This window comes from Eucyclogobius newberryi, unplaced genomic scaffold (assembly GCF_026437365.1).
Source record: "Eucyclogobius newberryi isolate DKJ021-1_F unplaced genomic scaffold, fEucNew1.0.hap1 SCAF_16, whole genome shotgun sequence".
Lineage (NCBI taxonomy): Eukaryota > Metazoa > Chordata > Actinopteri > Gobiiformes > Gobiidae > Eucyclogobius > Eucyclogobius newberryi.
The window spans coordinates 20,471,611-20,487,675 of NW_027315790.1; the positions used below are offsets into that span (position 1 = coordinate 20,471,611).

The window sequence follows — 16,065 nt, forward strand, 5'->3', positions numbered from 1 at the left end:
ATGTATAAGATAATGTATGTATGTATGTATAAGATAATGTATGTATGTATGCATGTATGTATGTATAAGATAATGTATGTATGTATGTATGTATGTATAAGATAATGTATGTATGTATGGAAGTCTAATACCAGTACTATCAATTTTAGAATTAATATAAATCATATGATGTTTGTTGTATGAACCTGGACCAATCATCAATCATGTATAGTGTTTTATATTGCCTAATTTAGGTTTACCAAACAAGTGAGTTTGCTGTCAGGCTGAGAGTCCTATAAAAACATTATTCATTCATTCAGATTTCATTATTTTTCTGAAGTTAAACTTGAATGTGTGTTAAGATTGAACCTGCTTGTGTTTCCATATGGATGAAAGAAGACACATCATATCCTCTGGTTGACGGATGACCTCAGTGATTCCTCTCTGTCTGTGTCTCTCAGGTAATCTCGGGCAGACAGAGGGTCAGGGAGGAGCCTGTTCATTAGCCAACACAATGCCATTGTCCCATTAATGAAGAGGCTACTGTGAAAAGAGATCCTAGTGTTTGGGATAGCCCAGCTAAAGCAAACAATGGGTGTGTGTTTGTGAGCGGCTTATTCAATTCAGCAGCACTTACCTTGCTCAAGTGGAGCTTACGGCCAATCAGTGATCACCAAGAGTTTGAATAGACCTTAGAGGGGTTGAGCTGTATACATAATCTCGTTTGAGTCTGAATCTAAAGGTATAGTTTGCTGTTATTTTGTAGAATCATTCTTAATAATAGCTGCCAGATTAACTGTGGTTGTACAGCCTATAGATTTTGTAGTAGCGGTTGTATTGAGCAAGCGCTTCTTATAATAAATAATATATCGTGAGCCATACAAAACTCATATGCCTATTTCACAAATCTACTGTCACGCCACTTCCCAATTGGCCTCGTGTCTTTGTGGTGTTTGCATTGCCAAATACAGCCCTTTTGTTTATGAATACCCCTCGGGGTTGGGCTATGGAAATCTAAAAATTACATTTCAGTTTCAGTTCAACCGTCATTCTAGTTTGTTTGTTTACATCCTGGATTGTACTGACTATCTTCCTTGTTTAATTTGTATTACAGTGCACCTGGCCCTCTGCGTGATTTAAGCCTAAAAGGACTTATAAAGGATAAATATGCTACACGTGGAGTCCTTTTGCAGGGACAAGATGGAAAAAGGTAACAAACAAATCCAAACTTGTATCAGCGTGAAAGAGATTTTAAACTAAATGATCCATCCATATGTGACCAAATACATATTATGACCAAATACACATGAATAAATATAGAAAATAATTGAGTATCTGACTGATCGATGCTACTCATTTACTCGTAATACCAAATAAACTCGTTGAGTTTATTTGGTATTCTATGGAAATAGTCAGAGATTAGAAGAGGTAAAATTCTTATAGTTATAGTAAAAATATAGTAGCAGTCTTTGGGCCTAGTATTTGGAGTACTAGCATCTAATATAGGTGCTGACTGAATACTCTGAAATGCTTATCTAGCTTGTTTGCCGATGGCAGGGTGAGATAAAGGACGGTTCATCTGCCCAACAACAATTATTTTCCTCAACAGACTCGAAAACGTCTTATTTAATGAGAGAAGGGTAATCGGTCCCACTGTGTATAATCACAGAGTTTGTATCAGTGATAAAAGGGAGCGTAGCTGCAGGATTCCTGTTATTTATCTGCTTTTCTACAGCTGTTCACTTGAGTTTCCTTTCTTTTTTTTCCATGTCAGATACAAACTAAATATAATACAGAGTTGTAGACATTTATCTTATTACACTGTAGTGGCTCTTTCATACTAGAACTCAGAATGCTGTGAATTCACCTGCACAACCTCCACAGGCTAATTAGACGTCATCGTGGCAGTGGGCTATGTTTGGTGAATACTTTTACGGTTCATTTAGTGCGGTTTTGAAGCACCTCCTTCTCCCTCCCGAGCGTAATGCTTTCAGTCAGATTCACTAATATGATAATTGCACATGCCTCTTTGTCTCTCTCCGACTTCTGACTGTTGGAATGTCTGCCATGTGCTCCCATGACAGCCGCAATAGTGCCATGTGCAAGCTGCCACACGCACAGACGAGCAAGACAGGCAAGTCAGTCCCCTCTGTGTGTGTGTGTGTGTGTGTGAGAGAGAGGGGTGAAAGATGGGTCCTACATACCGCGAGTGTTTCAGGCAGGACAGTAGCTTGTCTGGGCCTGGGATAAGCTGTTGTTTGTGCTGTTGTGACCGTTGTGACATGCAGCAGTAAGACGCAGCGGCGGGCAGTTGAAGATAAACATATTTGGATATCAGAAGTGTTTTTAAAGAAGACATATTATGCTTAGTATGAAACGTGTGTAGATCATTGTTTAAACTATAGACCTGAAACAGCTTAATAATAGAAACAGGTCCATTGACCTCCTGTTCAAACCTGCAAAACTCATAGTGGCTATTCACCGTGACAAGCAGCGTCTTTTAAATGATATGTTTTTATTGTTGAAATTGTTGTATTTTTTTCTAAATAACTGCAGCAAAGTACAGAGATGTGGGCAAAGCAATGGTGAAGGTGAAAACTGTAATTTTCTTCGCACTCGAGACACAAATGTAGGAAAATGCAGGATTACTCAAGCATGAATCACTATACAACTCAGACTAAGTTAATGATGTGGATAATAAACACAACATCCACAGTCCATTTTATAAAGCCCTGTTACTTTTGAAAGGCTTTTATAGCTTTTAATCTTGTCAACTACATTTTATTCAATATAATGGGGAAAAAAAGATGTGATATATTTGATTTATCTTTTTCTCTACAGCACATTTCCCCATTCAATTATTTGTAATTTGATGATTCATGCGTGACACATCTGAGATATAAAGCTTGAAAAGATGTAAAGCTTCATGATGATATATTATGCAATCATAAAAGAGTCATCGGCTTTGGAATTGGATAACTGATTATGAAATATTAGGCATGACTTATTGCATTGTTTACAATCCCCAAATATTTGACTTTGGGACCCAGAAAGCTGTACAATCGGCCTCTGTCCAAACGGCTTCACTGTTTGACCTCAGGAATCACCTTTGCTGCTCAACGTTTATGTCTGCCTGAGTAAGAAATTAACTTATTTCTTTACCTCAAGGCATAATGAAGAAAATACTATTACGGTCGGGACATTTGAAGTTTCCATTCAATAAACAAACAAGCTATAGGCTACTCTCTAGTATTTCTTTGCGCACATTAAAGAAACACAAATACCATTGCCAATCCGGTTTCTTGCAGGCGAGGGTCACGTGATTGGCGGCCTGTGAAATGCACACAGTGAAAGTTACCAGCTTGTGTTGTGACTGCGTCAAAGACCGACTGGTCCAGCAACATTGTGGCATGTCGCAGTGGTGCAGTGGACTGTGGCTAAACCTGTTCACTGGGAAGAGGAGGAAAAAAGCTAAGTGCAAGAAGAGTAGAGACACACGTCAGGTGACATAACTTACACTATTCTACTTATTTTTCCCACATACAACAATTGATGTTTCAGATGACAAAATTAAGTATTGTTAAAATGAGACCCTGGGGCAAAATGTTAATGAGCCTAATTACTGATAGCAAGTACATACATAAATGTGGGAGAATTCGCCCTCTGCATTTGACCTACCTATCAATGCCGCTAAATGATATGTTTGTGAATTTTCCTTTTGATATTATGATGATGTAATGTAATCAACCAAATCAAAACTCATGAACCGCATCTGAGAGCGAGACACCATAACATTAGTGAGTAAATGACTAACATATTTAGTGACACAAATTCAAAGATTCAGAGAACATGTCTTTGGTCAATGTGGGGACGCAACGGCAGCTTATGCATAAAGAAGGATCCCACAGTAGCAGGTCACGCAAACAACACCTTGAACAACACCTTGAATTGTTAGTGGACTGGACTCAGGATATAACCCAGAAGAAGGATTCAATTCATTGCAATATCATTCTGACATTACAGTCCTCGCTAGCAAACGCACTCAGGAATGGACACTGATGAGGACTATTGCTTTCATGTCAAATACAAAAACAAAAAAAACCTTATTTGAAGACAGCCTGACAAAGACAAGACCTGAAAGCCCTTGTGGCGGCAGGACAGAAACCAAACGGGAAAAAATCTGTCTGTGGCAAACCTATTCTTATTCTCCCGCACAATGGCCGAGCAGATGATATTCTCCTGTGCTATTGAGTGGCTGACACCTGGAAGATTTGCTTTCACACGAGCCCCGAGGCTTGTCAACCCCACCCCTCACATAAGCGGCATGTTCACGCACAGAAAAAGCTGCAGGGCGAGAGAACTTGAGAAATGTGTGGCTTTTGTCATAAGCACCTTTTTTTCTCTCGCTCTCTTTCTTTGACTTGTTGCCCCCCTTATGAAAGTATAATCACATCCTTTCCCCCGTGAGAGACATTTCCCCATTCACAAAAGACAGGGGATGGTCTCCCTTTACTTATGAGGAGAAAAAGTAGAAGAAGAGCACGATCCAGGGGCTTTTCTCACAATGATAACATTTCTCTTAAGATAGGCCCTTCTCATAATACCTACAGTCAGTGAAGTATGATAATGACCTAAAAGGGGGTTCATATTGACACAGGTTGGGGCTTGTATGTGTTAAACAATGTTTAAAAAATTACTTTTAATCATGTTCTTATGGTGAATTGTCATAATTAGTTATGTAATTAGTTGCAGTTATTCAGAAAATTGGGACTTTGAGTCATAGAGAGGTTGTTACATTGAAATGCCTCTATGAATCACTTCTGCAAAAGACCTTTTTCTATTATTACACTGTTCTGGATCAATATTACAGTTAACAATGTACAAAAGGTAAACAAAAATCGGGGGAAAAGCATACAATGTCTTCTTTAAGCGCAATTACTATGGTTAAGGTCTAACTTTGAATAGTGCATCTGGACCTTACAGTATATTAAGATCAATAATGTTTAGTTGCATGGGAGTCGGTCAGAGCAGAGCAAGCAACTACCGATTATTTACATATTAGCTGAATTTAGTCAAATAAAGCCCAGAGGAGAACAGCTCCACTGTCTCTCCCTGTGGAAAAACCCATCAGATGGAAGAGATAAATAGACACAGTGCTTATAAACCACATATGTTGTTGTTGTTGTTGTTGTTGTTGTTGTTGTTGTTGCCTTGATGTTATTACTGTTACTGAATTATATAAAAAAAATTAAAGCCTCAAATATTCTTGGCAATGTTTGATTAATACAATAAAATCAACAGCGTGGAAATTAACTAGTTACAAACACTAAAGTTTGTTTTTGGGGTAACTGTACTTTTGTTGACGATAATTTTTAATATAATTCAAACCATGTAATTGCAATTAAAATCATCACTGCTGTATGCGCTGATTTCTACACCTACAAACATAAAGAACAGCATTGCCTGCTCTGATTGGCCAGCCCTCCGAGAATAATATATGTGGATTAAAACAATTTACAATAAACAATTAAAACGATTCAATTCAGCTTTAAACTTTACATTTAAAGCTGAATTCACCAGTGAACATCCAGGGACGGGACATTGAGAGTGTGGACTCATACAAGTACCTGGCTGCAATACTGACTAATCATGTGCAATACCGTCATATTCATGTGCAATTACTGTCATACTCACACGCAATTAATGTCATTCATGTGCATGCAACTGATGTAAATAAGAGTATTTACTTTACCATTATTATTAATATTATTTGTCTTATGCCAGCTTTTTTTATTATTATTTTATTTTATCTTTATTTTTATTTTCTGCCCTCCATTCCCTATTAAGATATGAGAGGACCTGTTTACCGGAGTTTTGTTATTAAAAGTCTTTGTTTTAGTTCTTCTATTAAGAGTGTTTTTTAAACTTCCTATAAGTTATCTGTCCTTTCCCCCTGTATCTACTGCGTTGTAACACCAAAATTTCCCCATGTGTGGACATTAAAGGCTATCTTATCTTATTAATAGCGTTTTGTACAAAAGAATAAAATAAATGAATAAAAATCTGAATTTATACTTAATCTGTGATGAAAAGTATTTAGTCAGCTAATTAGTATTTGAGTAGCCTTTATCAATCCATACACGTTTTGGCAGCAGTTACTTTTAGCCATGTAACTGGCAACTAACTTAGGCTACTTGAATACAAAGTACTCTTTCCACCACTGCGTTAAAATAAGTCTGTAACCTCAAAGAATTAGTCAATCATAATTGGCCCTTAAAATAATGCACAACCAATTGATTATCTTGTTGTCAACCTGTTCTTCCCGGTCAGTACCACACGGGGGCGACATCTTTGATTTCCCAAGCATCTGGTCCTGGTTCTGGTGCATTCGCGGGTTTTCATAGCCTCGTAAAATCTACAACTTATTCTCTATAACCCTTTTCTTTCATTTTTAACAACTTTTAAAATGATTGTTATTGAAAAAATGAAAGAGATATGGATTTTTTTGGTCATAGCTAAACAATAGTTCCAGCATTCATTTAGGCTAAATACATCTATGCCTCTGTACATTTATGAAGATGTTATTGACAACAAACGATGCAGCTTTTTGTTCACTTTCAACTGCGAGGATAACACCGTGGGACTGTAATTACATATTTAGTTGGCTTACGTAATGTATACACAGTAGAACAATGTTTATGTGCCGTAGTTTTGTTAAGTCCTGAAGTGTGCTAGAATATCAGCGTCACTTGAAAGCGACATTTGCCTTCAGTTGTCAATGTGAACCGAGCAGCTGTCAGTTGAGCTAGCATTAACTTGTTGAACGACGATCAGTCTTTTCACAGGTACGATTAGTTACTTTTAATGTCGTTTTAGGTCATGTGGATCTATTATGTATACAAGTATTGAGTTTAAGGCCCTACACTTAAGGCTAAACCATGTGGCTAGCATGTTAGCCAGCTTTAGACCTCTCCTGTTGGTGTTTTGGTCTGACTTTGGAGCCACATTCTTCCAGAGAATAGAGCGTGCTTTCCAAGTGTATTAGTCAGTTGTTTTGGGACTGTCATGCAATTTAAAATATCCACGTATGCTCCTAATTTGAGGACATTTTTCATTTTAAAATGATAACGCTGCATACATGACATAGATCACGATACAATGGTGACAGTTATGCATGACACCCTTAACTGTTGAACTAACGTTACGTAAAACTTTGTTATTGACAGATGAGGGGAGAATATGGTGGAATGGACTGCTGCTAATGTGTTATTTATAGTACCTAAGAGGGGCTGGATTACAAGGGGGGTACTGCTCCTGGTCCTAGGTCCTTCATGTTTTGTATGAGAAATGTCTGTCATGTTACTTTTTGTTATTGGTTCTGCCACATACAATATCCTTAGTTACTTTTTTTCTTGTTTAGTCGCTCGTGGATACAAGCAAGTGCCTGCTTAACAATTTTGTGGATTATTCTTTCACTCCGTACTCTGTAGTGGTAAGCTACTATTGTAGCCACAGCTGCCCTGGGGTAGACCTCTCTGATCTCCACCAACACTCACTCACACACCACTTTCATTGTAGGCAAGGTGAGTGAAGTGTCTTGCTTAGGATACAAATATCAAAAGTGTCCAGTAGTGACTGCACCTGGTTTTACAGCAGTTTCCTATCCCAGGCCCAACCCTGCTCAGCTTCTGAAATCAGACAAGATCAGGCATTGACAAGCGTAGCACTCTTATGCATTACTAATAACCATATCTCTTCTTGTTACAGATTTTTTCCACCATGGCTCGTGGGCATCAAAAGATTCAGTCTCAACAAAAGAATGCAAAAAAACAGGCTGAAGCTAAGAAAGCAAAGGGACATGACCAGAAGACGGCGGCTAAAGCAGCCCTTGTTTTCAGCTGCAGTGTATGCAAGGTGAGTTTGTCATCAATGTTATTGGGAAATTCACAATGAATTATGAATTATGATCCCAATGGGTTTTTATACACATTGACACACTGAACCAGGATACCTGATATACATGCTGCTAATTTCCATCCGTTCTCCTTCATTCACTCTCACAACACCTTCATACACAACCATACTTGGACACTGGAGGCAAGGTGGGTGTGTCTTGCCCAAGGACACAACCACTGAATGCACTACCACCCCACTGTGGAACCTGGCATAAGAAGACGGCTCTTTGAACAATCAGAGACGAGATGGCGATGTGTGGCAAGCGAGAGGAGCACGGACACGTGAGGAAATGCATAAGCGATTGGAGTTATAAAGGGGAATGATATTTAAAGCTCATACATTTTTTATGAATATGCCTATTATTTAATCATATTGTGTTTTTTAAAATGAACAGAAAGCAAAACAAAAGGTGACAGACTATACAAAAACAATATAGAGTACAGTAACAAAATTAAAAAACAAAATAAATAAAAAAAAACGACAACAATATTTAGGTTTGTCATACATAGAGAGTAACATGTTACAATTAAGGTGGATTGAAAAATGTCCTATTCACCTTATTCCGGAAGCCCGTCGCCATACGACGTAATCCTTCTTCCGTTTGTTTTAGTTAACATAGGGCTGACAACCTCGAGAGAAAATACATTCTACCCCGCTCTACGGGCCGCCCAGGGAATTGGTGCATTCTTGGCTTGATGGTGCACATGAACGCTGGAAATTTTACACAAATTAATCTATTTTATAGAAAGTTTTAGTGGTGAGACAACGGAATTCCTACTGGACCGGAAGTGAGATTACAATGGCAGTGCCGATCACATGGGAAAAGACAGAAAAGTGGGCGGGGTGGAATAAGGTCAATAGATTTCTAATGTTTTTTTGTCTTTTTTGTTCCGGACAGTATTCAAGGACCGTTTAACAGGTGTTACATTAAGTTACTCTCCATGGGATTGTTAAGTGTGACCTCATCATAGTTTGGGATAAGCACAAAGTCAAGGGACGCAAATTACTTCACACTAAATAATATCTGTGGCTGAAGCCACGCTTCATTATAGCAATTATAGTGGTAAAACGTATTTGATAACTTGGGTCTTATTTGCAAAGTACATAATTTGCGCTGTTTTACAAAGCCATGGAGCAAGTTAAAATCTGCCAAAACCATATGGAGTGAATGAGGTTGGAATTCCATTGGACTCAGGAGTAGCTAATGTAAGTGTGATGCCATCATCACTTAACAACCTCATTAAGATTTGTAAAGATTTAAACAGTAAAATGTAACTGCACATTTGTATCTTTATTATTGGTTGGCACAGATAAGTGCCGTCCTGTGCTGTATGATATTCACAATCAGAAAAGGTTTATTGCCATTGCTAATGAACAGAACATAAAACAATGACAAATGACCAAATCAAAAAGAAAAACAATTTAATCTGCTATAGGATAAAAATTAAAATAGGCTTAATATGTACACAAAATGTACAGTTGAATTTACAGATGTAGTGCAGAAAATGAACAGCGCAGTGAGTGATTAAATTATGGTTAAAGTGACAGTGTTTAGAAGTGTTCATGAGTCCAATGGCAGAGGGAAAGAAAGTGTTCTTGTGGCGGTAGGTTCTGGTCTGGATGGACTGTGGCCTCCTGCCTGAGGGGAGTGGCCTCCTGCCTGAGGGGAGTGGCCTCCTGCCTGAGGGGAGTGGCTCAAATAGTCCATGTCCAGGGTGAGAAGGGTCGGCTGTGATCTGACCAGAGTCCTGGAGACGTTTAGGTCCTGCAGAGATGGAGGTCTGCAGCCGCTCACCTTCTCAGCTTCATGACTGTAGCACATTGATGCTCTGCTTTATCGATGATATACAAATTAACTTTTGGGCCTTAACTTGCGTGGGCATGAACACAGTTTCTATTGGCTTATATTTTATTACTCATATATTTTGAGATTATGATTGATAGTATGCTACCCTTCTTCGTTGTTTCCCTGTTATGTGAACATGCACAGCTTAATTCAGAATATCTGGGGTCGACTGAATGAGTTTGTGAACCTACTTTTTATAATACTGCTTATCCAGAGACACTCATGAAATGTATCACAGCCGGCTTCGTAGTGCAGGCCACAGATCATATTGAATTTGCATCTTAAGTGGACATGTCCAAGACTTGATTATTTTTAAGCTCATTCATTGTTGAATTGTGTTATTAATTTTCATTTGATTCTTTTGCAGTCTCAGATGCCTGACCCGAAAACATTCAAACAACACTTTGAAAGCAAGCATCCAAAGTCCCCTTTGCCCCCCGAACTAGAAGGAGTGGAGGCGTAAAATGTTTTTTTCCACTTGAGTCTTACCATGGATACCAAATGGATTATTCAGAGCAGTGCACCAAGTCTGCCCTTGTCCATGTCTGAAAGGAGTGATGTAATCGTGATGAGGCTGTTCCCTCATGTCTGCCAACCTGCCTTTGAACAAATCCTGAGTATTTGTGTAAAATTACTTCCTCATTGTAGACAGTGGCTTAAGTTCAAAGATCTTGATCGAATACATGTGATATGTCCAACTACAAATGCACAATGTCCCACATTGTCTTACTCCTGGTGGCTTAATTGTCTCATGACATTTTGTAATGCTGCTGAAAATAATCCATGTGCAAGTAAAAAGACCAAATGTGGGATTCATTTTCTTTTGATAATTACTGTCATAAAATAACAATGAGTCTACCAAACTGCTCCCAAATCTGTCAGACATTCTGATCATTGTATTTTATAATGTTTAATAAATCATACTTTATTTTTTTCCTTTCCCCTTTTTTCTTGTATGATGGTCTCAAAAACAACTCTGAACTATTTGTTTTTATTCTTATTGTCCTTGTATAGTGTATTGTATAGTCTGAGTCACCACAGCAATTCAGTTTGTTCCTGTCACCTGCATCCTCTTCCTACAGCAACCACTATATTCTTATCAGATGTATAAATAATTTTGGGGGCTTCATCGAGGACTCTGACTTGGGATAGTTCCTTTTTGGCCTAAGCAATCAACTGACTGGCAGAGTACACTCTTCTACATGTCCAAACCAAAGAAACACAATCCCATTCTCTTTAAAATGTGGCCAAAATGATGATGAACGGAATGCAAAAATTCAGTATTGGGACATCACACATCAGTACAATTTTCAGTTTAACGAATGGAGATTTGAAGACACTAAATACTAAACTTGGCGTTAATTCAAAAGTATTCTAACACTAGATCGATACATATATTTACCAGTAGTGGTCTAGCAGTTTATCAGGAAGTTCTATGGCTTTTTTGTCTACTTTTTTATCTTTTGGATGATGTATCTCTATGAACGTACAGCCCACCAACGGCAAAACACGGCACACATTAAGATTTCCATGGTAACGGTTTCAGAAACGTGAGAATTTAGGACCTTTGCCGTAGTGATTAGCAATTTAAAATCATTCGTTAAATGGCAAATGGTCTTCAAAATCTTGCATATAACAGCAAGCTGAAACCCATGAATTGTAATTGTAAAAAACTGTAAATTCAGATGAAAATGCTGCTGTTTGTCCGCCAGCATATGCACTGCAGCAATTCCGTGTGGTCGAAACTACATTTACCATGAGCCTTTGCAAAAGAAGTTTAAACGGGAGGCGTAAAATATTGTAATTCTATTGTAATAACTCAAAATTAGATTATACTCTTGAATGTTTAAGAAATGTGACCCTGTGAAATGGAAAAAAATACAGAATCTGGTGTTGAACAGTGGTTTCCAAGCAACGCGGCTGTGACGTCATTACTTCCAGCGCGGCCCTGCAGCTTGTTCTTTGATTGGAGGGAAACCCCGTGGAAGAGCGGGAGCGAGCATCAGCTGTACGATCAGGAAGCAGGAATAACTGCGTTTTTTAGGACCACACAGGTAAGCGAATGATCAAATATCGTTACGGAAACAATAATTATTTCCATATGATCTACGTGATTGTTAAAATTCAGGCGCGCGTCTTTTAATCCGCCGAGAAAGACATCGATCGAGTGCCTACTTGCTCAGTCATTGTTCGGTGCCTTCACACAGAGAGGGGCAGCTACGGCACCCCACACGATTTCATCCATTATTGTCATGTTGGAGTGATTTCTAAACGCGTTTCGGCTCGTTTTGTCTTCGAATCTTCTTTTCTGAAAACTGTAATAATTGCAAATATTTGAAACGAACGCGGTGGGTTGTTTTCCAGGAAGCCAAAAGGGCGTTTACGTTGGCTAGTCCCGGACGATTTAAGCTTTCTATAAAATGATATGATGTCCCCACTGTTTTGGATTTTAGACTCCCCTGAGACGTTTTAACGACATTTTAATATTAATCTTTGTAGAAGCGAATCTGACTATTTTCTCTGGCATTAGCAGCGTGTAGCTTTAGCAGGCAGGTGTGACGTGAAACAGGGTGGCCCACATTCCTGTAAAGGGCGCAGGTGTGTGGACGCTGGAGAATCTTACTCTCAGTCAGTCACACCTTTTTATTCCTACCATTTAGCTCCAACTTTGAAGAGAGTCGGTAAGATGTCACATTTTTATTTCGTTGCGTTTAATTTACTATAATTTTAGGATTTTCAAAATTGCCACAAACCAGGGGTTCAGAACAAATTGATTATTACGTAATTTTAGTTTTTGTGTGGAGTGGAAACCGTGGTTTACGTTAAGTGTGTCGCCTCGTGACATTGTTAAATTTCACTATGACTGTAACCATTGCCCATCTTTCTTTTTGCCTCCATTTTGTGTTTTGATTGATTGTTGGAAAGGGTTGTTTACCCCACAACTCATATTTACATGCTTTCTATATTTCATTCATTCACAGCAATCATGCCAGATATGGAAGAATTAGTGTCTCGCGCCAAGCTAGCCGAGCAGGCTGAGCGCTATGACGATATGGCTAAGGCCATGAAGACTGTTACTCAGGAAGCTAAGGAGGGCCTGTCTGTGGAGGCGCGTAACCTGCTGTCTGTGGCCTACAAGAATGTGGTGGGGGCCCGCAGGTCCGCCTGGAGAGTGATCTCAAGCCAGGAGAAGAAATGTAGCCAGGGTAATGACCCCAAAGCTGCTGAGCTGGTCAAGGCCTACAGAGAGGAAGTTGAAAAGGAGCTGAATGAAATTTGTGCTGAAGTTGTGGTAAGGCTAAGTCATTCTTTTAAGTAAAGATATGAGTTAAAGTTCAATATATTCAATATATTTTCCTCTTGAATTCCTCTAAATTGATGTTTGTTTCTTACAGGAATTGCTTGAAAAGTATTTGATTCCCAATTCGAGTAATGATGAGGGGAAAGTTTTTTACCTGAAGATGAAGGGAGATTACTACCGTTATCAGGCTGAGGTGGCTTCTGGGGATGAGAAGCAAAGTATGTAAAATTGTGGCATAGCTAAAAATACTTTTTGAGAAGGGGCTTAAATTCAAATGGAATGCTTTGTTAATGCTTCGCCAATTGTTTTGCAGAAGTCATCAATCACTCTGAAGAGGCTTATAACGATGCCTTGACAATCAGCAAGAGCATGTCTTCTACACATCCCATCCGACTAGGCCTCGCTCTCAACTTCTCTGTCTTCTATTATGAGATCGCCAACAACCAGGATAAAGCCTGTGAATTAGCCAAGAAAGTAAGAACAATATACTACTTACTCAAAAATGTTATGTATGATATGAATATTTTTCATAAACTCAACTCATCTGTGTCAAATCCTATAATTATTTTACTGATCAGTTAAATTGATCTTTTTCAAAATTACAAAAGCATTTTAACATGATGGTGTTCTCAAGTCCATCTAATCAGAAAGCCAAACGAGCTACTTGGTTTTTGTTTGCGAGTTTCTGTGGCTATTGTCATTAGCTGTGTTACGTTTTTTAACCAGTAGAAGAGCATGCAACGCATACATTCACTACCCTTAAGATACGCGGTATTCCATGCTAACTTGTGATGGGATTTGTCTCACAGGCTTTTGAGGAGGCCATTAATGACCTGGACACCTCCGCAGAGGAGTCCTACAAGGACAGCACCTTAATCATGCAGCTGCTCCGTGACAATCTCACAGTAAGTGGCCATTCTCCTCAAATTGCATTTCAGCATCTTCTTTTTTTGGTAGCATTGTGTTATTATTTAGATGTAGTTTGTTGTGTTGAAAGCTTAAAACCAAATGGTTTATTTTTCAGCTGTGGACCACTAATGAGGGCGAGGGCGAGGGTGAAGATTTGCAGCAAGAAGCCGACAAACAGTGATCTTCACTAAAAGCCCCTTTAATACATTTTTACCTCTCACCAGCCTAAGTCGCGCATGTGGGTTGTGTGTGCACATACATGAACATACATGTATGTTTACACTCTAAAGTATAAAGTACAGTATGTATGCTCTAAAACATTGTGTGTTAAGTCTATGTGCACCGCCACAGGATAAAATACTCGAGTCAATGTTTATTTGTCCCTGAGTTGGTCCTAATTGAAAGCCTATTCCAGTCCTTCAAATAAATTTTTGTGTGGTGCTTCAAGATGATCAAACCCAAAGCCAAAACTCCTTGAAAGCAAATACACTCTACAATGGTGTGAACATAACATGACATACAGTTTGTATCCTTTCTGCCTGCTGAACCCGGTGCTTTAATGGCTGGTGCTTGTGCTATATGTGGCGTGGTGGGTTTTCAGTGCTAACATGTGCAAGGATGACCACAAATGGCCACATGCAAAAAGTGTAGGTTTTTTTAGTTAACTAAAAGGTTACATTCCATGTGCTTGACTTTTTTTTTCTTTTGACCATGTACTATGTTTTTTTTCTATATTCATTTTCCATGCCACATGACAAGAGGCCTCAAAAAAGTGAACAACTAATGGCTTAATACTGTAACTTTTGATATTTTATCCTTTTCTCAGTACAGAGAATACTTGTCATGTGCCTCTTTGTGGCTTTATACCTTTCTATTCAGGTGTTTTTGTATTTTCATTTGTGCATTTGATTCCCCTTTGATTCCTAGTGTCTTTTCTCAGCAGTATGGTGTTAAGGGTTAGGTGGCTTGTACTGAAACTGGGATTCTCAACTGTAAGCCATTTTGTTGTGACATCTTAAAGCATTCCCACATGTGATTGGATTATAAGACATATGGCGTTTAATCAATTAAAAGTATTTCCAGTTATATATCTATATATAACGGCACTGTATTGCTGTGCAGAGGGTTGCAGGATTTACGGTTACTAATTGCTCTCTGGTTATGTGCTTTCATGTAAATGGAATAAAAAAATAAATTTCAAGTCTGCAATGGTGATTCTTTTCTATTTAAACGTTTAAATTGTTTTTGACACGAATAAGTTGTGTATTTGAAAGTTAACCTGATCTGTGGTGTGGAAGCATGCAGACCTAGTAGTGTTGAAAATGGCTGCCCTCTGGTGGAAAGTATCGACTGGTGACTCAATATTAAACCCATTTGGTGTTAAGTGCAGAATTTCGGTTGTGCCACCGAAAACCGCAAATAACATAGAAACGTGTGAGGGCAACCGTTCAGTTTATTTACTCTTAATTGCTTGAAAGATTGAGCCCTATTGTAGGCTGAACTTTGTTAGCCCGCGTGTACATTTTTGGTTGGGGTGTTGGCTTACTTCGCCTAGTAAGTCATATTGATTAAGCACACGCTCCACTACATGGAGCTTGAAGACTTTCCACCATGTTCATCGTCAAACTGAACGGAAACTAATGCTAAATTGAACATGTGAGTGTAGTTTCAGCACGTTTCTTCATCGTCGCCCATACGGCCCCAGAAGTAGTTCACGCCCCCGCCGCCTCATTGGTCATTTCCGCATCTGCTTCAACGCCATTGGCCCTTTTCAGTGACTCATCCGGAAGTATAAAGCACACAACTTTCCCACTTCCTCCTCCCTCAATCCCGGCTGATAGTGCTGTGTGAGTGCGTGTGTGCTCCGTTCGGCACACGTAATAAAAATATAAAAAAATACAAAAAAAATCTCAAAAAACATTAAAAAACCGAAAAAATTCTTTATTTTTTTACCCTCGTGCGAGCTGCGGAGCTGGATTTGAGAGACATTCGAAGGTAACGGACGCTAAGAACTTGCTTGCCACGAAGCCAACGTGAAAACCAACGACCATTTCAACGACTCGCTACTGAGCAT

General features: G+C 38.9%; 3 protein-coding genes across 5 annotated transcripts in view; 2 read left to right on the forward strand and 1 right to left on the reverse strand.

Moving 5' to 3' along the window:
* Window positions 1-16,065, reverse strand: part of LOC140361946 (probable 2-ketogluconate reductase) — a 111,935-nt gene that overhangs the window by 66,222 nt on the left and 29,648 nt on the right. The window lies entirely within an intron of this gene.
* On the forward strand, window positions 6,725-10,714 carry znf706 (zinc finger protein 706). Its single transcript, XM_072447846.1, has 3 exons — window positions 6,725-6,824; window positions 7,747-7,893; window positions 10,149-10,714. The coding sequence occupies exons 2-3, from the start codon at window positions 7,759-7,761 to the stop codon at window positions 10,242-10,244; spliced, it is 231 nt and encodes a 76-aa protein (XP_072303947.1). The 5' UTR covers window positions 6,725-6,824; window positions 7,747-7,758; the 3' UTR covers window positions 10,245-10,714.
* On the forward strand, window positions 11,708-15,188 carry LOC140361950 (14-3-3-like protein). Of its 3 annotated transcripts, none has more exons than XM_072447866.1 (6): window positions 11,708-11,835; window positions 12,763-13,073; window positions 13,177-13,300; window positions 13,396-13,556; window positions 13,892-13,987; window positions 14,107-15,188. In XM_072447866.1, the coding sequence occupies exons 2-6, from the start codon at window positions 12,768-12,770 to the stop codon at window positions 14,170-14,172; spliced, it is 753 nt and encodes a 250-aa protein (XP_072303967.1). In that variant the 5' UTR covers window positions 11,708-11,835; window positions 12,763-12,767; the 3' UTR covers window positions 14,173-15,188. The 3 variants fall into 3 exon arrangements, with proteins under 3 accessions (XP_072303967.1, XP_072303966.1, XP_072303968.1); XM_072447865.1 differs by having other exon boundaries at window positions 11,730-11,812; window positions 12,735-13,073; XM_072447867.1 differs by lacking the exon at window positions 11,708-11,835 and adding an exon at window positions 12,440-12,462.

What these genes read in the sequence shown, in the direction of transcription:
- znf706 (XM_072447846.1), top strand. Translation starts at nt 7,759, where the DNA reads ATGGCTCGTGGGCATCAAAAGATTCAGTCTCAACAAAAGAATGCAAAA. An exon ending in TCAGCTGCAGTGTATGCAAG is followed by an intron (nt 7,894 to 10,148) that starts GTGAGTTTGTCA and finishes ATTCTTTTGCAG; the next exon opens with TCTCAGATGCCTGACCCGAA.
- LOC140361950 (XM_072447865.1), top strand. Translation starts at nt 12,735, where the DNA reads ATGCTTTCTATATTTCATTCATTCACAGCAATCATGCCAGATATGGAA. An exon ending in AAATTTGTGCTGAAGTTGTG is followed by an intron (nt 13,074 to 13,176) that starts GTAAGGCTAAGT and finishes TGTTTCTTACAG; the next exon opens with GAATTGCTTGAAAAGTATTT. An exon ending in CCTGTGAATTAGCCAAGAAA is followed by an intron (nt 13,557 to 13,891) that starts GTAAGAACAATA and finishes TTTGTCTCACAG; the next exon opens with GCTTTTGAGGAGGCCATTAA.